The 25,123-nt window shown below is 31.9% G+C and overlaps 1 protein-coding gene across 2 annotated transcripts; it reads left to right on the top strand.

Moving 5' to 3' along the window:
* The first annotated feature begins 1,117 nt into the window (after positions 1-1,117).
* Positions 1,118-24,007, top strand: LOC134693424 (cysteine-rich venom protein TEL1-like). Of its 2 annotated transcripts, none has more exons than XM_063554238.1 (10): positions 1,118-1,150; positions 15,201-15,331; positions 15,633-15,655; positions 16,507-16,620; positions 17,553-17,643; positions 18,937-19,088; positions 20,666-20,760; positions 21,316-21,401; positions 22,217-22,315; positions 23,724-24,007. In XM_063554238.1, the coding sequence occupies exons 2-10, from the start codon at positions 15,214-15,216 to the stop codon at positions 23,834-23,836; spliced, it is 891 nt and encodes a 296-aa protein (XP_063410308.1). In that variant the 5' UTR covers positions 1,118-1,150; positions 15,201-15,213; the 3' UTR covers positions 23,837-24,007. The 2 variants fall into 2 exon arrangements, with proteins under 2 accessions (XP_063410308.1, XP_063410310.1); XM_063554240.1 differs by having other exon boundaries at positions 1,138-1,150; positions 15,204-15,331.
* Positions 24,008-25,123: the final 1,116 nt, after the last annotated feature.

Raw genomic sequence — 25,123 nt, 5'->3', positions numbered from 1 at the left:
TATACAATCGACAGCCTTAATATGGCAATCGAAGTCATCTATCTATGTTTAAAGGATCTTTTATCTTAGTATAAACTTCCGTTTGGAATTGCACAATATTCAGTAGATGTTTTTATCAAGTCATTAAAATAGAATGTTTATACTTCAAAGACAAATAGAACAGTAACATAGTTTGTATTCATATACATTTGTAAATTGAGTGTAAAATGATTGTAAGAAATCTGTTATTGTATATAGAGTAAATAAAATTTATCAACTCTTTTAACTTCTTTGATTATATTGCAACACTGATGAAATCAAATGATGTATTTAGATTTCTATTCTGTAATCGATCGATGCCAGATTTCATTTTGATACCTTGATATTTCGAATTAGAAATTTTCTGAAATTTTTAACTGAACGCTATTCTATAAAGTATACTTAAATTGATGTTTGCTAAACATCCAGTGACAAATATTTCATGTATGTAAAGGACGAGATCCAATTAAAAATAAACACAGTAGGTAAGTCCTGTAACAAATCGGGATAAAGGTAGGATATTTTTGGACTCCCACCTGAAATTGAGGGTATATAGAATAGGGACAGCCATTTTGCATCAGTAACATACAATCTACAGTTCTTACAAAGAGTTATTACAAGGGTGTTTTAATGTGCAGAGAGCTTTGGATTCTCCCTACAAAAGGCATCGGTTTTAATGTCCCAATTCTGACCGAATTGTTATAATTTTCTATTTTGTCTCCCAGGCCCCTGTTGATAAATGGCTTTTCATTTTGGTCTGTTCGTTGTCAAAACATTATGCTCGCCAAAATCTGGGACAGACGACAGGTCAGTGTTTCCTTTATTTTTGTTAACACCTTGAATTTAGGACAGATTGTAAAAGAAAGTTCTATATCTGTACAAAATTAATTTGAACTGAGCACACAGAAACACTTAATTTATGAGCATCTACGTAATACTTCAATTTAAATATTAGTCCCCAATTCATTTAAATGAATGCATTATGTCTGTTCGGCATTTGGTTGATACGAAAATATTTATAAATTGCAACTTCAAAGTTTCCCCATTTAAAAGTTATGATAAGATAAAGATTGACCTTTATAAACATCTTGTTTTTGTAAAAATAACTAGACCACTGTACCGAGGACTAAAGGTAGGTCCGAAAGATACTTTATTACAATTTGTTTTTTTTGCATTACAAAATAGTGTGAGAAATTAATTAAAAGCTTTAATCGTCATAACTTGGAACGTATACAAATAAAAGAAAACGATATTGATATCACGATATTGTGTAACATTTTATTAATCATCATTGAATTTGCATAATTATTATTCAACATTCAATTGTATTTAAGAATTTAATGCTTGTTTTTGCAATCTTAATTTGGGTGAAAAAGCGTAAACCGGAGCACAATTTGTATGGAGCGCGGCAGCGGTTCATACTAAAACTGTGCGCATTATTAACGGTTTTTACTACCAAATAACATTACAAAAAAAGCTTTGACGTTACGCGCGATGTTCGTACTCATTGGAAAATCGGTGCAGTTGACATAATGCAAGTCAAAAATATTTTATTTTGTGATATCATATTCATTGCTATTGTATGCATTTTGAACAAAAATGTTTTTTTTTTAAATAAAAAAGAAAAATATTTGTTGAAACTATCTTTTATGCTGCATGCGACAAGCTTCAGTTTCGAAAAACGGCTATTTTTAGTCTGTCCCGCGTAACATATTTCATTTATTGTAACCACTAAACTGTGATTTTCTTCTAAACTATTTAATATTTTGAAAAACGTTTTTTTCCATTATTTAACAAAGAGTTTCCTTCATTTTTTATGCATTTTTTATGACGTTTTGATGACGTCATAGAAAAAATAAAGTGTTCCTTACTACAAGGGCAAATCTGTCCCACGGGAGAAAAAAATTGGTACTCCAGATTTGAGAATCAAAAACATTTATCTAAAAGGAAAAAGGTTAGTATTTGTATTTACTACATCAATGTTATTTTGCTTAATTTTATGAATTTAAAAACAAATATCCTGAAAAATGATGTATGGTAATTCATGAGCGATTTTTCAAAGGCTTACAAGGTTGTCGCACCGCCATTTTTGTAAAAACGAACTCAACTCAAATTTACGTCAATTGTTTGCTTATCAGAGCTCTTATAATGGTAGAATTTTATTATTTTTAAAAATGTTGTTTTTCTTAATTTTTCAAAAATCTAAAGTACATCAATTTTCGATAAGTAGTTAAAACGCGTCGTCGATTTTGCGGAGTCTTACAAGAATGTCGCACATGCTTAAAACCAACGTTTCAGTCGAAGTTTTAGTTTGAACGTTACGAAATATTCGCGACGTTATGTTACGCTTACATGTACGAACATCGCGCGTAACGTCTTTCAAGTCTTACAATTATACATGTATATGCTTCATCCTTGAAATTACGAGTTTTAATAGAATTTTCGTTTGTCTTCCTGTGATTGTAGTGACGTAGTCATTTTCATTAGGAATGCCTCGTGATTGTTATCAACAAGTTCTTATGGCGAACGGATTCTCATGAACCATGTCAAGCAATAACTATTATTTAAGAATATACGCACGGTCAACGCTTTTACAACCCTATGAAGTTACAAAAAGAAGCATTCAATACTTATAATTACATTTTTTAGCTATGATCATAAAAACACGAATTTTCTATTTTTTTTAATTTAATTCACCTGTGCACTTTTTGTGGAACCACGTGTTATCATGAATGAAAAGTTTTATTGAGTGATGCAATTGCTTAAGGAATAATAACACGTGATGTGCAGTTAGCCAATCAGAATGACGTATTATAATGAAACATACATATAATGTAATTATTGTGTATTAAAAAATGAAACCAACACGTTATAAATATCATGCGTCTGCAACACTTTTCTCGATTTACTTTCTTCAGCTCAAAGTCGAATATTTGAAGGTCAAGGATGTATAAGAACCAAAGCCGTTACAGAGCTTTATCACCAAAAGGGATTTAAACAAAATAAATGTTAAATCACGGCCATCAGGCAGGTCAACTTTTCATGAGGATGTTGAAACCTCCGTTTCTTAAATTTTGAAAATTTAATTAATTTTTACGTTTGTCTGTATATTTGTTTGCATACCTTTTATGAACCACTACTTTTCCAAAAAGTGCACATTCGACAGCATGAATACAAAACCGTAAAAATTTGAAATTCAATTAGAACAAACAGCAACATCAATATTACCACATTCCATCCCTCGCAGTGTTGCTGTTTTGTTGTCTAATCAACAATACTATTTTTATTATAATAAATGACCTTACAGTGTGCTCAGTTTAACCTTTGTCCTTTTAATCTCCACACTGTTAATCTAAGTGTTAATAAATAGAACACTGCTTGAACGCTTTTTTGTTACACTTTTTGAACGTGTAATGGCGTTCCAAATGTTTACACTAGTGTTCATCAATTGAATGTGTGGTGTTCAGTTTTTAATGCCTTTGTGTTTCATTTTTGAACACTTTATGTTAAAGACCTTAACATTAGTGTTCAACGATTGAACGTGTCCGAATGCTCAAAATCTTAATACGTCGACGCGTTCAACAGCCATGTAACACTGTTTGAACACAGCAAACATGTTCAAAAAGCAAAATGTTAAGATTCAGAACACCAGACGTTAACATTCAGAACAGTTGACATAGATGTTCAAATTGATGGTGTTCAAATGTGGAACATGTTCTATTGTTAAGCGTACATAGTTTTCCATAAGTACTAAACTTAATTAAACTGTATATAAAACTATATTGAATCCGGCAAAATACAACAATAAAACATATTTTAACAATTCTCTATATAATCAAATGAGCATATATGTAATAAAAGTGCACAAGAATACCTTATGATATCACAAGTAACAGTTAGTGAAATCACATACATAATGTTTTTAAAGCGACTTAAATATATCACAAATAATTAGTTTCTTCTACATGACAAGATATAGTTGCTACATCATGTGTATCCTAACCAAAAAAGCATGTCAATGTGATAAATAGATAGTTTATGATATAGATATTTGTTACAATGAAAGTTTAAAAGTTTTCAAATTCCAACAGTTCTTGTACGATCACATAAGATGTACGCTCAACTTTTCAGTGCATCTTCACTTAAAGCTATCAACTAGGTGGCATTTTATGTGTTATCATCAACTTCCAATGTCAAATCCTCCACAACAAGTAATCTCTATGAGCCTATATATCCTGCAAAATAAAATTTAAAATTAATAGAAGAGAGTTTTTCATAAAGCATCAAATTATGCAATAGAAGTTATGCTTTAATTTCGATATATACTCGAGTATAAATTGATATTCTATGGCAGTGAAATGCAAATATTGACATTATAAGTTACATAAGTCGATTTCTTGACCTAAGGTATACATATATAGAAATGATACACCTACATAAGCTATTAATATACATATATTGTCATACCTTTTTGACAGCTTTTTTTCCCCAACACTTTATAGCATGCAGAAATGACCTTCGTGAGCTTATTTGCTACCGGTTTCTAATTCAAACATTCCAATCTAACGATTCCTGCAAATAAAAAAAAAGCATTTTCTAAGTCAAAAATGGTGCTCATATGTTTACACTAGTGTTCATCAATTGAATGTGTGGTGTTCGTTTTTTAATGCCTTTGTGTTTCACTTTTGAACACTTGATGTTAGAGTTATTTAACACTTATTGTTCATTAATTGAATATGTGGTGTTCAGTTTTTAATGCCTTTGTGTGTCATTTTTGAACGCTTGATGTTAGAGTTCTTAACACTTTGTGTTCATCAATTGAATATGTAGTGTTCATTTTTTAATGCCTTTGTGTTTCATTTTTTGATCACTTGTCTTTGATGTTAGAGTTCTTAACCCTTAGTGTTCAGCTAATATACGTGGATGTCAAAATCATCATTTATTCTATACAACAGACAGACGATCACAGACTGGTTATTCAGCAGTTTAGAAAATCATCAGAACAAAGCTGACAGTTATTTACGTTAATACTGTTCTTTAATTCGTCTTTTATGTTGAATATTAAAAATTTGGATATAACAGTTATGAATATTTGACAAATATATGATCATATATATCTGACATGAGAATATAACAAGGAAGCCAGCCATCGAACTACCTATGGAGATTATCATAACTTGTTACTCACTTCTTTCGTGTTCATGTGGGACAATAGTCCCTTCTCCAGTTCTCCTCCTTATGTGTATCCTTTCTTCGTTTAACCGCCTAAATCACCAGCCGATATCTGTTTCCGGTATTTGGTAAGCTGGTATATTTTTTTAACGCGAGGTGTTCAAAATTTCGAGCGATTGGAACACTGATTGAACATGTAATATTAATAAACTGAACGGATCATGAAATAAGATAAACATCGACATATTTTTATTACGATATTATCATAACAGGCCTCATTGATTTGCATAATTATGTCACTTATAAGTAAAACTAGTAATAATAATAAAATAAGTTCATAAACTATACATATATGCCAGCTTGGAAGTTTAATATTTCACAATTACTAAATTATTTGTCAAAAATTCACAAGATCATCATCCTGTGTGTACATTCATATTTTTAAATGAATTTCTTTGTAAATTTGCCAATTAGAAGGATAGAAAATCGGACAAACAACTATCCTCTTTTTTTAGATCAGAATTTGAACACCGGTGTACACTGTGTCTGAACACACATGTTAATATTTTTAACACAAACGTTAAAACTTTGAATACGTCTCTAAGCATGAACATATGACGTTAAAATATTGAACATTCGGTGTACAAATTTGAACGCGTCCGGACGCATCAGGCGTCAGGTAGATTTACAGTGCAGTAACTTCATTTTTCGAAATGAACTGTCCGTTTAGTTTTCATATGAGCCTATAAACGATTGTATTCTTTTTTATTTTTAGCCATGTCGTTGTCAGTTTATTTTAGATTTATGCATTTGACTGTCCCTTTGGTATCTTTCGTTCCTCTTCTAAAAAAAGGAGTACAGAAAACTAAAGATTAAGAAAATTCTATTATTGTTAAGGCTTGGCATTAAATTATTTGATAATTGTTAGTAATAATCATGATAACGTTTCTTGCTCAACTTGTGTTGTTTTATGAATATGATGTTTACGTATGTTTATATGGTTTATTGCAATAAACTGAATTTGCAAAGACGGTTTCAACCTCATAAAACAACAAGAGCCATACTGAAATGTCACACAACAATAACCATGGAGGGTTTTCAGAATTAAATCTAAAGGAGAATCATTAACTCAATAATAGGAGAGAGGAGTTATCTGCCCTTGATGTGACATGTAGTGTTTTCGCAAGCTCCGGTTAAAATTTAAAAAAAAACATCTTTAAACCTATTGCTTGTTGTACTTTTCGTCGGATATATAACCTAAATTCATTGCAGAGGTCTTTTCCGTCCAAGAGTAAGTGAAAATGAAGTAAACAAACTGTCAAAACTGATTTCTAAGTGAACACATATCGTTTTGTTTACAAAATGGCGAGCCAACTAGACACAGTTCACAACAATAATCAACAAATACAAAGATACACGTCAGTACACTTCAGTTCAAAGTATATCAAGGGGATCACACATACAGATATTCTAAACGAACTGGAAAAATATATAAATAGAGAAAAGGTTAAAGCTATACAACTGACTGAAAGAGAATGTGTTGTTACGGTTGATGATCAGGTATCGAAAACATTATTACTAATAAAGGGTATCGAACTTAAAAACTATCATTACAAATTTGTTGATGTTGAAAAAGAGGTGACACATGTTACGATTAAGGATGCACCTGTCGAGTTGGGTGATCTTGCAATTTGTACATTTATGAGACAATACGGTGAAGTAGTCCAAGACTCAATTAAAAGGGGGACTATAAGAGGTACTAACATTGAAACCGGTACGCGGTATATTCAGCTGATAAATTGTGTCCCAACCATCCCCAATATCACCAAACTCGGAAGATTTGAAATCCGACTTTTCGCTGACAACAATAGAACCCAATGTCGATACTGTAGTCGAACGGACCACCCTTCATACCGTTGTGATATGAAACCACAAAGACAAGAAAGACAGCGATACTGTTTTCGTTGCAGTAGCCACGACCATATTATTCGAGACTGTCCGCACACAGATAACGTATGTTTCGAATGCGGTCAAGAAGGTCATATCAAACGAAATTGCAATCGAAATAAACAAACCGTTAGAAAAGACGAGCAAAATGAGAAAATAACCGAAGATAATGAATACGGGGACTATGTTCATGAAATTAGGGAGGGACGAGAAACTACGGAACAAGATCAGATCGAGGAATTGAATGTCTACATTGACAACGATACCACCAAACACTCGGATTATGAACAATCTGTTCCTGAAAACGAAGACAACTGTTTACCATTACCCCCTATTACAATCATTTTAGGTGCATCAAACTGTTGCCGTCTCAAGATATCTGACAACAGAATACACAATGCATCTGTTTCTGGTAGTACAGCAGAAGACATTGACAAACTTTTAGTCACACTGGACAAAAGTGTTGATAAAAATTATGTGTCGAAGGTCATCTTCTGTTTGGGTACAAACGACGTCACAAGAAACATGACAGATAAAGAAATGATTTGTGTTAATATGACAAATGCTATAAATAAAGTTAAAGCAGAGTTTCCAAATGCGGATATATGCATATTCAGTATACTGCCAAGAAAGGGCAAAGGTCAAACTTTAACAAAATGTAATTTAACATCTCATTCTGTTAATTTGTATATGGAAAAGGTATGTTCAAAAGACCAAAGGCTATCTTTTATCGATCTTTGGGATGATTTTTGTCGACCAGGCATGGGTGTCAACCCCATTAAAACATTGTTTGATAAAAATGACCCATCCGGGGTACATATCAATCCAGAAGGAGCAAAACAACTTGTTTCTCTTGTCAAGAACTTTATGAGTATAGACAGATTAGGCGAATACCAAACACCATGTGGTAAAAAGAGAACTCGAAGTTCAGCTTCAACACCAGGATCAGGCGAGAAACAGCAATCAAAAAGACAAAACTCTTCTTTGGAAGAAACTGTTTCTAAGTAAATTATCCCGGCATATTCCTTAAACGAGCTTATGGAGAACTTTGTGTAAAATGTATATAATATATTATTATAAATTTTTATCATATAATGAAAAACTTACAAAAAATACATGCTATTATTGTGTATGCAAAATCTTGCATTTATTGTAAATATTTTGGAAAATTTTTGAACTGTATTATGTTACTGATACAAATATGTGTATTTGTTGGTGAAATAAGTAGGCAGATAATAATTATATATGAAATATATGGTATGGGAGATAACTCTAAAAAAAAATGCATTGCAAGTGTACATGCAAATTCATTTATTGTAAATATATTGAATATAGGTTGGACTTTTATTATGTTGTATAACATAAATGAAATCGGTAAACTGTATAGCAAACTAAATATTTGAAGACAATAATATAAATATATATTTCCCCCATAAAGTATGTCTATTCGTTTAGTTTCATTAAACGCAAACGGTATGGGAGATAAGTCAAAACGAAATGCATTATTTCAATGGTGTCAAAAAAAGAATTTTGATTTTATATGTTTGCAAGAAACTCATTGCACAAAATTTGTTGAAAATGAATGGAAAAAAGAATGGGGAGGTTTAAGTTTTTGGTGTAACGGGACTTCCGTTTCCAAAGGGGTAGCAATTTTAGTGAAACCAAATTTAGATATAAACATTACTGAAAAATATAAAGATGCAGAGGGAAGGAAATTAATAGTTGAATTCAAATTAGACTCAAACGAAACTATTAGAATTTTTAATGTCTACGCCCCTAATAATGGCATAGAAAGAAAACATTTCTTTAATAAGTTAAAAATAGATAAAGAAAATGATATTGTGAATTACGTTATGGGAGATTTTAATTGTTGTCTAAATAGGAAATTAGATAGAAAACATATGCCCAAACGTGAAGATGCGGGAAATTATGAACTAAAAAATTTCATTGAAAAAAATGAATTGACGGACATTTGGCGTCTCAGATATCCAAACAAAAAACAATATACATTTTCAAGGGGTCAATCATACTCGAGAATAGATTATATATTCACCAGTGAGAATATCGATTGTAGAGTAAACAATGCAAAAATTGTTTATTTTCCCTTCAGCGATCACGACGGCGTAACAATTACTATGAACATCGTCGAACCAGAAAGAGGCCCGGGTTACTGGAAAATGAACAATAGTATAATTAAAACCGACCTTTTCAAAAATACTTTTGAAACATTTTGGAAATCTTGGAAACTTAACATAAATAATTTTAAAGATAAAAAGGAGTTCTGGGATTTAACAAAAACTAAAATAAAGGACATAACAATAACGGTTTCAAAGAAACTTAGATTAAATGAAAATGAAGTTAAAAATTGGGAAGATAAATTAGAAAATCTGTTAGAAAATGATGGAACACAAAAAAATCTGAATGAGGTTGAAAAACTAAAAAAAGATATTTATAAATATTACGAACAAAAAGCAGAAGCAGCACGCATAAGATCAAAAATAAATTGGTATGAAAAAGGTGAAAAATCCACAAATTATTTTTTCAGATTAGAACAAAAACGAGGAAAAGAAAAACTATGGTCAAAAATAAAAGCCGAAAATGGCACATACAAAAATAATATTAATGAAATCTTAGGCGAGCAATTAAAATATTATGAGAAACTTTTTACCTCGGGGGGTTGTAATAGAGAGGCTGGGGAAAAATTACTATATAATGTAAGTAAAACTCTATCTGAAGCAGAAAAACGGTTATGTGATAGTGAAATTACAAAAGATGAAATTTTCAAAGCAATTAAATTAATGAAAAGGGATAAATCACCAGGGGAAGATGGCATAACTGCAGAATTTTATCAGGAATATTGGTTTTTGATACAGGATGAGCTTACGCAAATATTAAAAGAAACCTTTTTTGATAAAACACTTTCCGAATCGCAGAGACTTGGAATGATAAGCTTATTATATAAAAGTGGGGAGAGGGAGGATATTAAAAACTGGCGACCTATAACATTATTAAATGTAGACTATAAAATTTGCTCAAAAATTCTGGCTGAACGTTTGAAAATAGTTCTACCATCAATTATAGAAACAGATCAAAAAGGGTTTGTTAAGGGCAGAAATATTTTTGATTCTAATAGAATGCTGCAAGATATTTTCGATTTTATAGATATGGAAGACGAGGAAGGATCAATCCTTTTTCTCGATCAAACAAAAGCTTTTGACTATGCAGAATGGGAATGGTTAGATGCATGTTTAGAAAAATTTCAATTTGGGGAAAATTTTCGGGAATGGGTTAAAATGTTACTAAAAAATGCTAAAACTTGTTTAATGACTAACGGTTTTCAATCAAGATACGTCCCAATTTCTAGATCAATCCGTCAGGGCTGTCCAATATCGCCGATGCTTTACATTTTACAAGCAGAGCCGATGGCAGCCACAATTAGGGCTAATCCGAAAATTCAAGGAATAAATTTACCCCACCCTGACATAGAAAATGAAAAGAAAGAGGTTAAGATTAACATGTTTGCAGACGATACACAATTTTTTAATAGAACAGAGGAATCAATAGAGGAAACATTCAAGGTTTTAGAAATATATGAGAAAGCATCGGGTGCTAAGATAAATTATGAAAAGACTGTAGGGGTATATTTGGGTCGTTGGAAAAATAAAACACCAAAATATAAAAAAATTAGGTGGTCTAGCGAACCAATTAAAGCATTGGGAGTCATGCATGGATATAGTGTTGATATAGAAGCTATATGGTTAGAAAAAATAAAGAAGATTAAGGCGTGTCTTGAGGTTTGGAAATCTCGTGACCTAACATTGAAGGGCAGAGTCTTAATATTAAAATCATTGATCATTTCTAAAATAGGGTTCGAAATCGAAATGCGAGGTATACCTGAAAAATATAAAAAAGAAATAAACAATGTCATGTGGAATTTTATATGGGAGGGGAAAGTAAATTTAATTAAAAGGGACGTGTGTTGCTTACCGTTAGAAGAAGGGGGGATTGGTATGATCAATATAGACTCGTTCATTAAATCCAAACAAATCAAAAGTATGCAAAAGATTTTAAGATCAAAAACCGATAACTGGAACACAATAGCCAAATGGTGGCTACAGAAGTTTGATATCAAATATAATTGTAATAATTTTTTAGCAAAGTGTTCGGACTTACGAGGATTGCAAATGGAAAATTTTCCAAAATACTATCTTGAGTTAATTAAAACGTGGTCAAAATTTTTAAGTATACAAAGTCCAATAAATAAAAACGATATCCTAAACCAACAACTTTTTGGAAACATAAAAATTCAATACAATAAAAAACCTATTTTTTTCCCTAACTTCGGAAAAAGTGGAATTCATACAATAAAAGATATTTGGGATGAAGAAACGAAAAACATCAAAAGCGACAACTTTATATACAATACTCTTAAAGATAAGAGAAACTGGATCTCGGAATGGGCAAGGCTGAAATTAGCTATTCCTAAATTGTTCAAGGACAGACTAAAAAACGTCCACGTTGATCCAGAACCCCCCAAAAATGGTTATTATATTAAAAATACATTTGAATTTTACGATAAACAGAATAAAGTAGTAAACCCAAGTGAGATATCTTTGAAATTAATCCAATATTCGTTAAATTTAGATATAGTTCCAAACTGTCAAATAAAATGGAATATTCAGTATAATTCGGAATTACCGTGGAAAAAGATCTGGATAAATTTAAATAAAAGTATGTCCTCTAGGAAAGCAAATCAAATTAGCTGGAAAATTGTTCATAACATTATCTATACGGAGCAAAAACTATTTAGAATGGGCAAATCAAATAATGGCAAATGCCATTTTTGTAAAACAGAAAACGAAACTCTCACACACCTTTTTCACAACTGTAACATTATAATGGTTGTTTGGGAACACATTTTTGATGCGCTTAAAACATATAATGTACTAAATAACACAGTATATATTCCATTGAGCGAAGAACTTATCATGCTAGGAATGTACGATTACAAAAAAAAGTACAATGTCATAACTAATACGATTATGAATACAGTTAAATGGATTATTTGGAAATGTAGGAATATAATCAAATATCAGTCTAAAAGTTTTACTTCCAGCCAATTGATAGCATATGCAAAACGGGAACTGGGAAGTTTAATTGAATCTATGGACAAATCATTATCATCCAAAAAAGAAAATTTTGCAGCTGAAATAAAACTTATAATAAATCTTATACATTAGTAAGTGACGAAATAATTTGTACTTACTTTCTTTTCCTTTTTAGAACATAATACATCCAACGATAGAAATATACAATACACGCATTTACAAGGTCGAGCATGTGACCTATAAAACCACTGACCGACACATAACAATGTAATCCAGGTGTTAAAAGTACAAAAAATTAAATGCCAATTATATAAGTAAAGGTAAATTATTGTGTAGATTGTAGTGTGTTTTGGGGGACTTTTATTAATGTATTTTATTTACTGTAGAATATTGTGAACATTTTATACGCAAACTCAATCTGTGTAATTAATATGAATGTATAACTTATGTATGGAAAAAAATATTAAATAGATTTTTTTTTATGATAGAGTCCACCGTTTATCCCTGGACGTTGGATCATTGTAAACACAGGGCCCCTTGTGTATTCTTCCCTGAGTTATACAAGGAAAATGTAATCAGGTGATTTTCAATAAATGTATTTCAAGTCTTAAAAAAAAAAAAAAAAAAAAACTCAATATTTTTCACCACATTTTTCGGTAAGTGTGCAATCAAAAGATCCTGTTCCTCGGTTGCCAAAATCTTTGCTCAATCTATAGTTACAAAAGAAACTCTATTGTTGTCGATTCAACTATATCAAGCACACACCTTATTACCGATTAATTATCACTACGGAAGATAATTATGGATTATCGTGTGTCACCTCAACAAGATGGCTTTGCCCGCTTGAGCCGGTACGCCGAGATTGAGAAAATCAATTGAGTTGACATGACCAATGATAATCTGTTTATCGCTATTTTACCTTTGACGATGCTGTTTTGTAATTTCACGTGCGCCCTTAGTTTCTAGCGATTATTTTTCATATCACTTTACTTTGCTGATAAAAGAAATCATCAGTAAATTAGATCAAAGCAACAAATAGCGACAGAACAGGATCTGGACGAAGAGCGGTTGAATTATCAATTATTTGCTGAAAGGAGACCATGTACACTCTCATAACCGACTATCACTTCGACAGATACACTGCTCACAAACGGTCAAATATACAATACCCAAATGCGCGCAAATATAATGCGCCAAATAAGATCTGGATTCACAATTGTCATTCAAACAATTGTTTTTGCTACTGTGTAGAGCAGATTATTGTATGTTTTATTTCGATTACCGTAATTTTTGCAATACAACAGATTTTGCAGTAGTGTACACGATTTGATATGTGCTACCTATAGCCGGAAGTAGGGCTATTTATCGTATGGCATAAGTTTACTCGAATTAGGCAGCAATTTGCGAATTTCTTTATAGCTTTATAATATGTGTAAAGTCGATAACAAAACAACATGTATGAAGCGCATGCTCTATTGCTACTAAGGCATATATACCAGTTATTTATCAAAGTACTAGTGTTTCAATCCAATATGTGTCGGGACAATCTGATTCAAATCCAAATGCTGTGTTCGATCCTTGTTAGCATGGTCATAGGAGCTATATTCTAATCAAATTGTGGAAAGGAAATCATTCAATCGCAAAATATACAATTGTTGAATGAATAAAAGAGGAAGATGTCAAAGGGACAGTCAAACTCATAAATCGTAAATAAACTGACAACGCCATTGCTCAAAATGAAAAAGACAAACAGACAAACAATACTACACATGACACAAAATAGAAAACTAAAGAATAAACAACACGAACCCCACCAAAACTAAGGGTGATCGCAGGTGCTCCGCCGTAAGGGTAAGCAGATCCTGCTTCAAATGTGGCACCCATCGTGTTGCTTATGGGATAACAAATCCGGTGAATAGTCTAATTCGGTAGGTCACATTCATAAAGGGAAGGGGATTGTAGTTACGACGTAAGGAACATTTCCTATATCATTTGTGAAACGGTTATTCCATAACGGTCAACCAACTCGTGATGGCGTCCGTAAAATTTACGAAGGGATAATTTCAACTTCACTAAGAGAGAAGAAAGATTTCAACTTCGATAAGAGAGGAGAAAGATGTAAGTCGAAAACAAAATGACAATGCAACGGCAAAACACGAAAAACGGCAAAAGGCCAAACAGCATACACTAAGGATAAAAAAAAATGGTTACCCGAATGAAATACATGAACGAATTAAGGACTTTAGAAAATGGCAAACATGAAATATTTGTCCGTTTTTATTCCGTTTTCACAATGCAGTGTCCTTCGCCATAAAAGAGGACCCCTACTTTCTTTCTGGTGATCCATCATCTCTGCATATTGTTTAATATTAATTTAGTTCTGATGATATTGTATATATATATATATATATGTACACATTTGTGAATAGACAAGACGAAAATATCTAATCATAATTTACTTCTAACACTAAAATTAATAAAACAAAATCAGTATGACACATGCATTAATTCTAATATTCAATTTTAATCAAAACATAAATTGCAGGTAAAATGACTTTTTAAAACCACTATATGTTTGATAAATGTACCCGAATGACAGGAGTAGGGCACATATTGGCATACAACTTAGAATACAAGTTAAACTTTCAGATAAGATGACATTGAAAAATTAAAAATTACCAAAAGATTAACAAAACGAAAAAAGCAAAGTTAAATAGTGATAAAGAAATGACTTTGACGGTCAATGGCAACCTTCAAACAAACACAAAATCAATTTATTGTATCAATTCTATAGAAAAAATAAATAAAGTTTGATAAAGCTTACCTAAAGTGGTACGATGTTTGCGTACACCCACTATGCAACCAATGTAAACAAGTTCTATGGGTTGTGCCATACTGTTACTACATACATGTATATATATACAGATCACTTGGATTTATTAAATTTATTCTCAGCAGAAGATCGACTATGATGTTCAAAATTGTTGTTGCTTCCGCAGTTATCTCCCTTGTTTTGTCAGCCAGTGTTGGTGATCCTTTACTTCACAAGGACTGGGTTACGGATATACCAGTTGCAACAAAAGCAGGTATCTTAATTTGTGTAGACTACTTGCAGAGGATTGACTTTATTAATTAAGAATAAGATAACGACTACGTGTCTCGGAAAATAATTCATGAAAAGAGTTTTGGTCATCACCATAAGCATTTGACAGGACAAACAAGAACCTTTAAAATTGACTTGTTTTTTTTTTCTTCACTTCATTAATGGTCATACTTTTTATTTTTCCATTTATTTTATTCACTTAAACAGAAATAATTGAAATACAAATGTACACAGTAAATTCATGAAATACTTTTTTTATATGTTAACTTTGATTCCATTTTCAGATGGACATGCTGCAGGCATTCAGGTATTACAATTGCTACATTTTTTAAAAATCCAATTCAAATTTTAAGTAGCATGCAATCATTCACTAAACAAGGAGAAGTTCGATATTATTGGATAATCATAATACAATACATTTGCAACAAAAAAAAAAAACCAATTTGCATTGAATTTAAAAAATCGGCACAAAACCACGATCAGGATCCTCCATATTCCTGTAGGATTTTGATAATTCCACAGGAGTATTATGCTGTGTCGCAGTTTTATACTTACCAACGAAATATAGGATTTTGGGTATCTCTATAGAGGAGCTGTAATACGGATCTATAGTATCTAAAATGCACATCGGCAATTCATACTTCAATTCACTTGCTAAATCGTGCATAATTTTGACCTAAATGGTTACGTCTGCGATTGTGTAGATAATTGCGATAGTTAAATCGTGGATTTTACCCTCAAAAATATATAACGACGTCCAATCAAAACAAATGTAGCAGACTTAAACTAACACGAAGATACATAAAAAACTAAGAAAATTGTTGAAATGCATAGAATGGGTGAACATCTAGAAAATTTAAGAAGTAAGTACGTTTTTGAAACATGTATTTCAATTGTTATCATAAAAAACATACCTATTTATACAATAATTCTAACTTTATGTGTAACATTTTGTCTAACTTAATTTGTAATAAGTTATCTAGAATTAATTTTGAAAAACAAATTTTAGAAATATTTGTTGAATTCTATTTGCAAAGTTATGTCGCATTTGAGGTTGGAAAAGTACATGTTCTTTTGAATTGGAGGGTTTCTCCAATGTTTTCCTTCTCGGTTTATTAATATTGTGGCACATAAAGTACCGATGTACTATCTTTTCAGAAATACCAAGTAGCTAATGCTGGCATCTCACAAGCAGAGAAGCAAGCAATTGTTGACATTCACAACAAATACAGGCGTATGATTGGACACAATGCTACCAATATGATGAAACTGGTATGTATAACAAATAAAAACTAGAGGGTTTTTGTTGACAAAATTGAAAATGAACTCAATTCTTTAATACTAAATATAATATAAATCCGAGGAAAAACGATTTGTCTTTTTTTGCTTGAGGATACAGAATTCATAAACCTAATGTTAATAAATCTGACATATCTTGACTCGGTTATAAAGCGTTATGAAATTAAAGACAAATTCTAAATCCGATAAATTACATAGAATGTACAGTATATGTCAATGGTCCAGTCCAAAATCTCGTCAATGGTTGGACTTCTTGGTTAATTTGTTTTGTTCTTGACTAATTGTGAGGAATACTTCTTCGATTGATTCTGTTGAAGTCCTTCAAAATTTATTTCACATTTGGAGCGATTTATAACGTGACATGAACACTCTTGTCTACCATTAATTAAAGACCTTTTGCTCTGAACAGCTTCCGTGTGCGTTTGACTATTTCCATATGAGCAAATTTCGGATCGGGCAAGTTCAAAAAGAAATAAGAACTACCTAGCAACTATAGACCCCTTGAATTTCAAAGAAGAACTGTCGCATTGTAGTTAATCTGTTTCAAATTTTGTCGTTCGGTTTAGATTGGTTGTTGTTTTTAAGTTGATAAATAAAAACATAACTGAAGTTTATTACCACGCATATCTTTTCTATTATTGCACGCATTACACTGTGTATTCATCATACGAATACAACGCTTATGACAGCAGAATTTTATAAATACACGTGGCTGTTTTAATTTTCACACCTAACTTCAGGCTCCTTCAAACACAAATAGTTACCAAAGGTACCAAGGTTAAAACTTAATAATCCAGACGCCAGACAAAACTGCTCATTGCGGTATTTAAAAAAAGGAGTAATTGTATTTGATTATATGTGTAATAAACATCCTACTTGGACAATTTCAATGACTGTTTTTTCAGTACTGGGACGACGAACTAGCAAATACTGCTCAACATCATGCCGAACAGTGTCAGTTTGCACATGACGAGCTTGTTAATAGACGACCATCATGTAAGCATGACCGTATTTTAATAAATAAGTAATATTGATCATATTCGACATAGTCGATCGATTTACATAGTTGCCATCTTAAGGGTGACTGGGGAATAGAAATATGGTAGAAATTGGTCTTCCTCTAACAGACAGTAAAATGCTTACCAAGGTAGGTTGTTTTTTGGTTGTGTGGAATATTACAAAGGCAGCCACGTCTGTTAAGAATGCGGATTTTAAATTTGATGCCTCATGTGAAGAGAGTGCCATTGCGATAGGAACCCTTGTGACATCTCTTTAAGCGGTTCGTAGATTACCTGTTGCAAAGGAACATTTATGTGCCCATTCTTTCCAATGGCAGTCAGAATTCCAGCGACCAATTCCCGACGGCCTTAATTGCATGACCTTCATATGTAATTAATTGTTAATTTGTTGTCGTTCTGGAATGTACGAAATATTTGCCGCTGGACGTTAAGATTTCCCCTGTTCTCCAAATATTGGTTATTCGGAGGAAGATGGTAGACTCCAATTTTGATAAGATATTCTATTTAATGTTGATAGTTCTCATAGAATACCTAAATGATAACAGGTTGTGCCAATTTTAAAAAGACATGTGGACAGGAGCGCTTAAATTCATTCCATGATTTTTTAATTGGTTGCTCAATACAAGCCACTGGTCTCGGAATATTACAAATGCAAAAATAACCATTATTTACATATACAAATATGTCATTGAATGTAAACGGATAACCTGTAACTACCTTGCTGTAACATCAAAAAGGTCAAACTTATTCGTTCGATGAATGTTCATTTGTTTTACTGCGTCTTTTCATTGAGTAAAGTCATGCCAATTGATATTTTATAGTGTGTCTTTCTATGTTATGATATTACACTTTTGTTTCAGATAAGGGTGAATGTTTGGTACCATTAAAACGTATTAACCCGTTGCATTTGTTGCACCTGTTGCATTGGTTGGTGGTTGCCGTTTATTGATGGGGTTCATTCGTGTTTTTCGTTTCTGTGTTTGAATATAGATTAGACCGTTGGTATTCCTGTTTGAATTGTTTTACACTAATCATTTTAGGACTTTTTATAGATGGCTGTTCGTTGTGAGCTAGGGCTCCGGGTTTAGTACAGTTCTTTGAAATATAATGGTTTACCTTTTACATATTCTAACTTTGACGAAGAGTTTGTCTCATTGGCATTCATACCACATCTGCTTATATCTATAGAAGATTCTCTTAATTTTTTTTTGAACTATAATGCCTGGTATAACTAGTTATCTTATTAAACACAATGTTATCTTCCTTTCAGCTATGCCTGGTATATATGTCGGACAGAACATGTGCATTGGGAGTAAATCATGGGAAGATTGTGTAAAACAATTTTATGACGAAAAAGTTAACTTTGCATATGGTTTTGGAACAAAGACTCTTCGGTGGACTGACATTGGACATTTTACACAGGTTGCTATACGTTTAAAAGTTACGATGTCAAAATATTTATATACAAAAAAGAAGTAGGTTCAGTAAGAACTCTTTTGGCCCCAAACTATAGCACTTTTATTTTTGACAAAACACATCTGAAAAGTGACGTTTTTTTAGCATATTTGATAGATTTTTCATGTTAAAGCTTGAATCGGAGCGTTTTCAATGACTAAATCAGTTGAATTATTTCACAATAACTTATCAAATCAATTGAAATAGACACTTAAGTGTTTAAAAAGTGTTCAAAATCTTTCGATAGATGAACCTGAAATTTGAGGCCAAAATCGGCTCTTACCGGACCTACTCTTTTGATTTTGTTCCAAATTATATATGGACAGAGTGTCATACGTCGTAGAAGTTTTGGAAAAAGATGACGTGTAGAGTCTTTAGAAATTTTCTTGTGCTTGGTGTGTATGTTAATATTATTTTAAAATCAGCGGCAAATTTATTCTTGAGGTAAATGTATACCTAATTTTAGTGATTTTGGCTAATTGATAATGTTTTTGTAGTTCTCCCGCCTCCCCCCTCCCCCATTTATACGGTTTCTTTGCAAATTATTATTTGACCGAAATCAAACGCAATTTCTAACAAATCAGTTGCTCTCATTCAGACCTTATTTGCTACCATTGAAATGTAATAATTTGCAAAAAGTAAAATAACAAAAATACCGAACACCGAGGAAAGTTCTTAATCAAATGGCAAAATCGAAAGCTCAAATACATCAAAGGAATGAATAAAAACTGTCATATTCTTAAATTAACTTGGTACTGACAAATTCTCATGTAGAACATGTTGGAATAAATCTGGATTTATAGCTAGATAAACCTCTCATTTTTATGTCAAACAAAGAAAAACAATTTATGTGCTCCCATTGAAATATAAATATTTGCAAATAGTTTGCGCCTCTCAAACTGATTCTTAAACAGGAATAGCTAACACGTTTCTTCTATAACATTCTCACTAAACACCGTGAATTAAACTTACCAAAAAAAAATACGTAAAAGAAAAGATAATTATGTTGTATAAGAAATATTATGCTTCTCAATGATCAAAATTGGTGTTTGTCAAACTGCTATATAACCCTTGTAATTTTTCTGATAAAACGGTTGGTTCAAAATTTTAGATTTTTTTTATATCTTTGTAAGTGAGTCAAAGTTGATACTTTGACAAAATTTTATGAAAATTAAACGAGCCAAATTAATTGAAGTGAAAGTGTTGGGTCTTAAATATGGATTTTTAACACGATTGACGAATTTAAAACTTTAGTAAATCGTCGTCTACATATTCGGCACAACGTTTAATGTATTTAATTGCCGATGATTTAATTAACTATTTGTGGAAATTTTGTATCAACACAATATTCAAAAGCTGAGATATTGCAAAAGTAAAACAATTTGTGAATCTACATAGGTATACGGAAAGAAGCTAATTAAATGTAAAAGGTCAAAAACAAAACTTTACAAAACATTTTTATATTCAAAATGTTATTATATACATTGATAATAATATTTATTTTCTTAAATATCGCTATGAATTGACCATTTTATATATTTTAGTTGGCCAGTTGGCATATTACAAAAGTTGGATGTGGGTATGCTGAGTGTGTAGGACGTACAGATAAAACATCAATGGTGTGCAATTATGCGTATGGGTAAGTGGCTTGGGGAGAGGAGTGTTCGGTTTTGCTTTTGATGATTTCGAACTATTAAAAAAAAGGGCAAAACAAAAAGAATCCATCATAGCCAGATAGCACATATAAAATGACTGATCATACTAACATAAGTACAGGACCAATAAAACTAAAATGATGGGCAATAATCCGTATTGCCTTATTCTGAGGAAAATAGTTGTCCATTGTCACAGAAAGCACTGATATCACATATATTGTGGTGAAATCAAAATTATGTATCCATCCTCCATCTTTTTTTGTTATAAGGCCATTCTGGCACTTTTTGATTCGAGCATCAATGATGACTCTTAGTAGACGAAACGCGCTTCTGACGTAAATAGAATAATTTCATTCCTGGTATCTATGATGAGTTTATTTCTATCACTATAACTACATAACGGCAGCTATGAGTTTCAATGGATTAAAAGAAAAACACGCAAAAACAATGCAAAACCTAAAGAACTCATAATATAGAAATTTTGTTTAGAACTTCATATTCAACAGAGTGAACAAGTGTTGTTATATGTTTTTGTTTAGCCAATACTATGAAGATATCCAAAGACCTTACACGGCTGGTGTTAAGTGTGGGGATTGCCCTGATCACTGTGACAATGGACTTTGTGGTAAGATATACGTTTTCGTTGGAAAATTTCGTGTTATAGCTAAGATAAAGGAACCCTGAAGTTTTCTCTTTGTTCATCAACTATTTGGCTTTCAAGCTCGTAAAGTATTGAACATTGTGCAAAAAATACAGGCAACCCTTTGTTTAAAGTTTTTATGAAAAATGCCAAAAATAATTTAATTAAAAACATTCAAAGGGTAAATAAAACAAAACTACGAAATTGTAAAATGGTTTCATTCTTGGTATGATAAAACAAAACTACGAAATTGTAAAATTAAATAATATGAATATTTTAATTCCTCTGATCTTTTCTGGATTGTTATACGATTTTCAAAATGTAAATATGATCGTAAATACATGTGTATGTTTAACAAACTTCTCCTGGAACAATTCTCGTATCCCGAATTACACCGCTGTGTAAAAGTGATTGAAAATCAACTTAAACAAACGACGCGTATGCGACATATAATATCCCTATCAATGAAATTTGTCTCGGAAATAGTTGTTTTGTTAGTTCCTGAATATACAATGACATTTATAACGCCAGGCAGCAGGAACTGTGTCATAGAGACAACAAACCAACCAAATTGCAGAAAACAAAACAATTCACCAATTATGGGTCTTCAACACAGCGCGAAAACCCCATAGTATATATCTTTAGTTATCATGACCTCACGTTTGGTATTTATTAGCATTAGCGATTCTACATTTATTGATATAAATTGTCGTTGTCAAGTCTGAAATTTTGTTGGTATCTGAAATATCATTAATTGCTACAAAATTTAAGAGTAATATCTTTATTTTATTCATTTACAGATTGTGGAGACACCACATGTGAGAATTTTGGAACCTTTGATGTTAAAACATGCACATGCAAATGTTTGCCATATTATAGCGGAAAATCTTGTGAACAAGGCAAGTTTTTTTCAAGAATAGATTTTAAGATTCCCCGTATTTATTTTTAGTTATTATTTCACAAAAGTCGTTAAAGTGCAATAACAAGAACTTTTCAGAGAAAGAATCTGAACAGGCATTGCAACCAAAAGACATACATACAGAACCGAACCAAACTATATACTTTGACGTATGCTAGTTAACTTTTACAAATTGTGAGTTGGATGGAGAGATGTCTCATTGGCACTCATACCACATTTTTTTTAGATCTATCTTAAATGGTGTTGTTCATAGCGGTTCATTGTGTTATCTAAATTCTATCATATGGACTTTTCAAATGGCTTGTTGATATCATGTTTCTGTCTCACTCTAATAAGTAGATTCTTCTTTTGTTTGGATGCATCATACTTCATTGTCACTGCACCAATATTTAAAAAGGATTTTTTCTTTCTAACCGAATGTCCAATGGCACGAGACCATAAGTGTAATATGACATACTACCAGTAGCACTTGTTGCGCAATAACCCTTTTCGATATTTGCGTTATTTTACTTTTTGCAACACTGCTATAAATAGGCTGCTAAAGCAGCTATCATTATAAAATGTAATGTTTAGATCTATAATGGCCCTATATAATATTTTAAGCACATAAAGCCTGCTCATTGATCCGTCTTTGATACGTTTTCTTTCTATAACTGTTTTGCTCGTACTTCGTGCCTTTTTTAAAATTTGCATACCTGCATTATTAATTCAAAGGCTCATATATAAATAAATTTACAGGACGTTTGATTATATTAAAACTTTTTTTTTCACCGATCGATTTGAAACAGTAGGGGTTCAAATCTTAAAAGACTAGTTTATCTTCTGTGGTCGCCTATACATATTCCACAGTGTTATCATTTTGATTATATATTTTGGATGGTAGATATATACTAGATTCTGTTACATTTATTCACCAATTTTTGTTTTATAACATTTTAATGCGATAGTCGGTTTAGGAGCTTAAAATAAAATTAAGTTATCAATTTTTAAGATTCAGAACAATTTATGTTATGACCAACTGTACATACACTGTCTACTGTTAAAGCTCATTATGTGTTGACTTCTAGATATTTGCGGTGTTTTTTTCTTCCATTTTGTCACTCACTTATTGACGTTTTCACCTGTCACAAATAAAGACAACAGTAGTATGCGTATAGCGCTGTAAAATAGTCATGAATCGATTAAGCGAAAAGTATATCCGGGTCGCAAACCAAACCCAATGGAAACACATTACCTATAAGATGAAAACAACGAAATAACAGACACACCGAACTGCTACAAAAATTTTCATTTAAGTATCTATTTAAAATATCTGTAGCTGAATATCCATTTTGAATAAAGAAGTAAGATTTTTTTACTATTGAATTAAATACATTTTTACTTTTTAGTTACATGTGCCATACCAGAGCATACCGCTTGTGTAAAACAGACAATGAACGACTGCAAAACTGGTGTCAACATTGCTGCAGAGTGTCCAAGAGCTTGTGGGAGATGTCATTAACGAAGAAATGACTGGAATTTACTGAATTAAACAATTACAACAATTTTATCAAACATTTTGGGGGAATTACTTTTGAATAATACTTATTTATGACTACTTTTATGATAATGTTACTTTCGGTTTATGCTCCAAAATAGTCTATTGAAGTTTATGTTTTACTGATTTTTAGTTCTCATATAACTCCAAATTTCGAACTGTTAAAATTGAAATAAACAACAAAACTATCTTATCTAGTAAATTTTGGCCACATCAGACCTAAAATACTAATCTACGAGTATTTCGAATAATTACCTGGTTTTGCGTCATCAATGCTAAATGCAATGCATACACCACCCGTCATGTGAATTTAGACTAGTAAAAATATCTAAATTGGCAATAAGACACAAATGGTAAAACTACTGTTTTGTTATTTGATTTTGTCATGTGATTATGGAATTCCGAATTGATTTTCCTCTTAGTTCAGAATTTTTGTGATTTTACTGTACTGGAGTTAGGGTCATAATTTTTTTTGCTCAGTGCTCGGAGCACAACAATCTTGCTTGAAACATGAAATTCATCATTTTGAATTGTCGATTTTCGAGTACGAGTACAAAAAACAAGTTTTAAGACTTCAAGGCCAGGTATCCTAGACGGCGAACGCAATGTCGCTCGTGAGTTGAGACACTGTTACATCGTTTCGAGTAGAACGTTTTTAGTGTTGTTAACCAGTAAACTTATGCAATGTCGATTTCAGTCGTTTTGTTTTGATAACATCATAACTCCATTGGATGAGTTTTTATATAACGAGAATACCCCTGTTGAAGACTACACAATGAGAACATGCACAAGCTGATTTTTGTACTGAAATATGAAATCGCAATGCAATGGAGCAGAGGGTAAACTTACTGCTGAGAAATGGGAAATTGACATTTTAAACATGAAAATAAAATATATTAACTTAATTGAGACCGATACTTTAGAATAAACCACTTTAGAATTTTCCTAGTCTTTATTGTCTCCACGACAGTTAGTCGGTTGCCTGGAATTTATTGTGTTTAATTCTGGGACAAACTAAATCTCAATGATTAGAAGATGCAAGGAAAAATCAAGTGATTCAAATGTCAGATAGACACTCAACTTGTAGTCCAAAATTCAAGTTGATTGATAAAAAACCCAAACATTGTACGCCCTCTAAAAACATGTAGATGACATTAAACAGTTAGCAAAACCCATACCAAATTAAGGAGTAAGCTATACGATGATCATTTTGCAGTTTTGTAAAAATATTATAATGCTGATAATTTTTTA

Source organism: Mytilus trossulus, chromosome 12 (genome assembly GCF_036588685.1).
Source record: "Mytilus trossulus isolate FHL-02 chromosome 12, PNRI_Mtr1.1.1.hap1, whole genome shotgun sequence".
In the NCBI taxonomy this organism is placed as follows: domain Eukaryota; kingdom Metazoa; phylum Mollusca; class Bivalvia; order Mytilida; family Mytilidae; genus Mytilus; species Mytilus trossulus.
The sequence above is the reverse complement of the archived record's forward strand: the minus strand, read 5'-3'. Positions and strand labels throughout refer to the sequence as shown.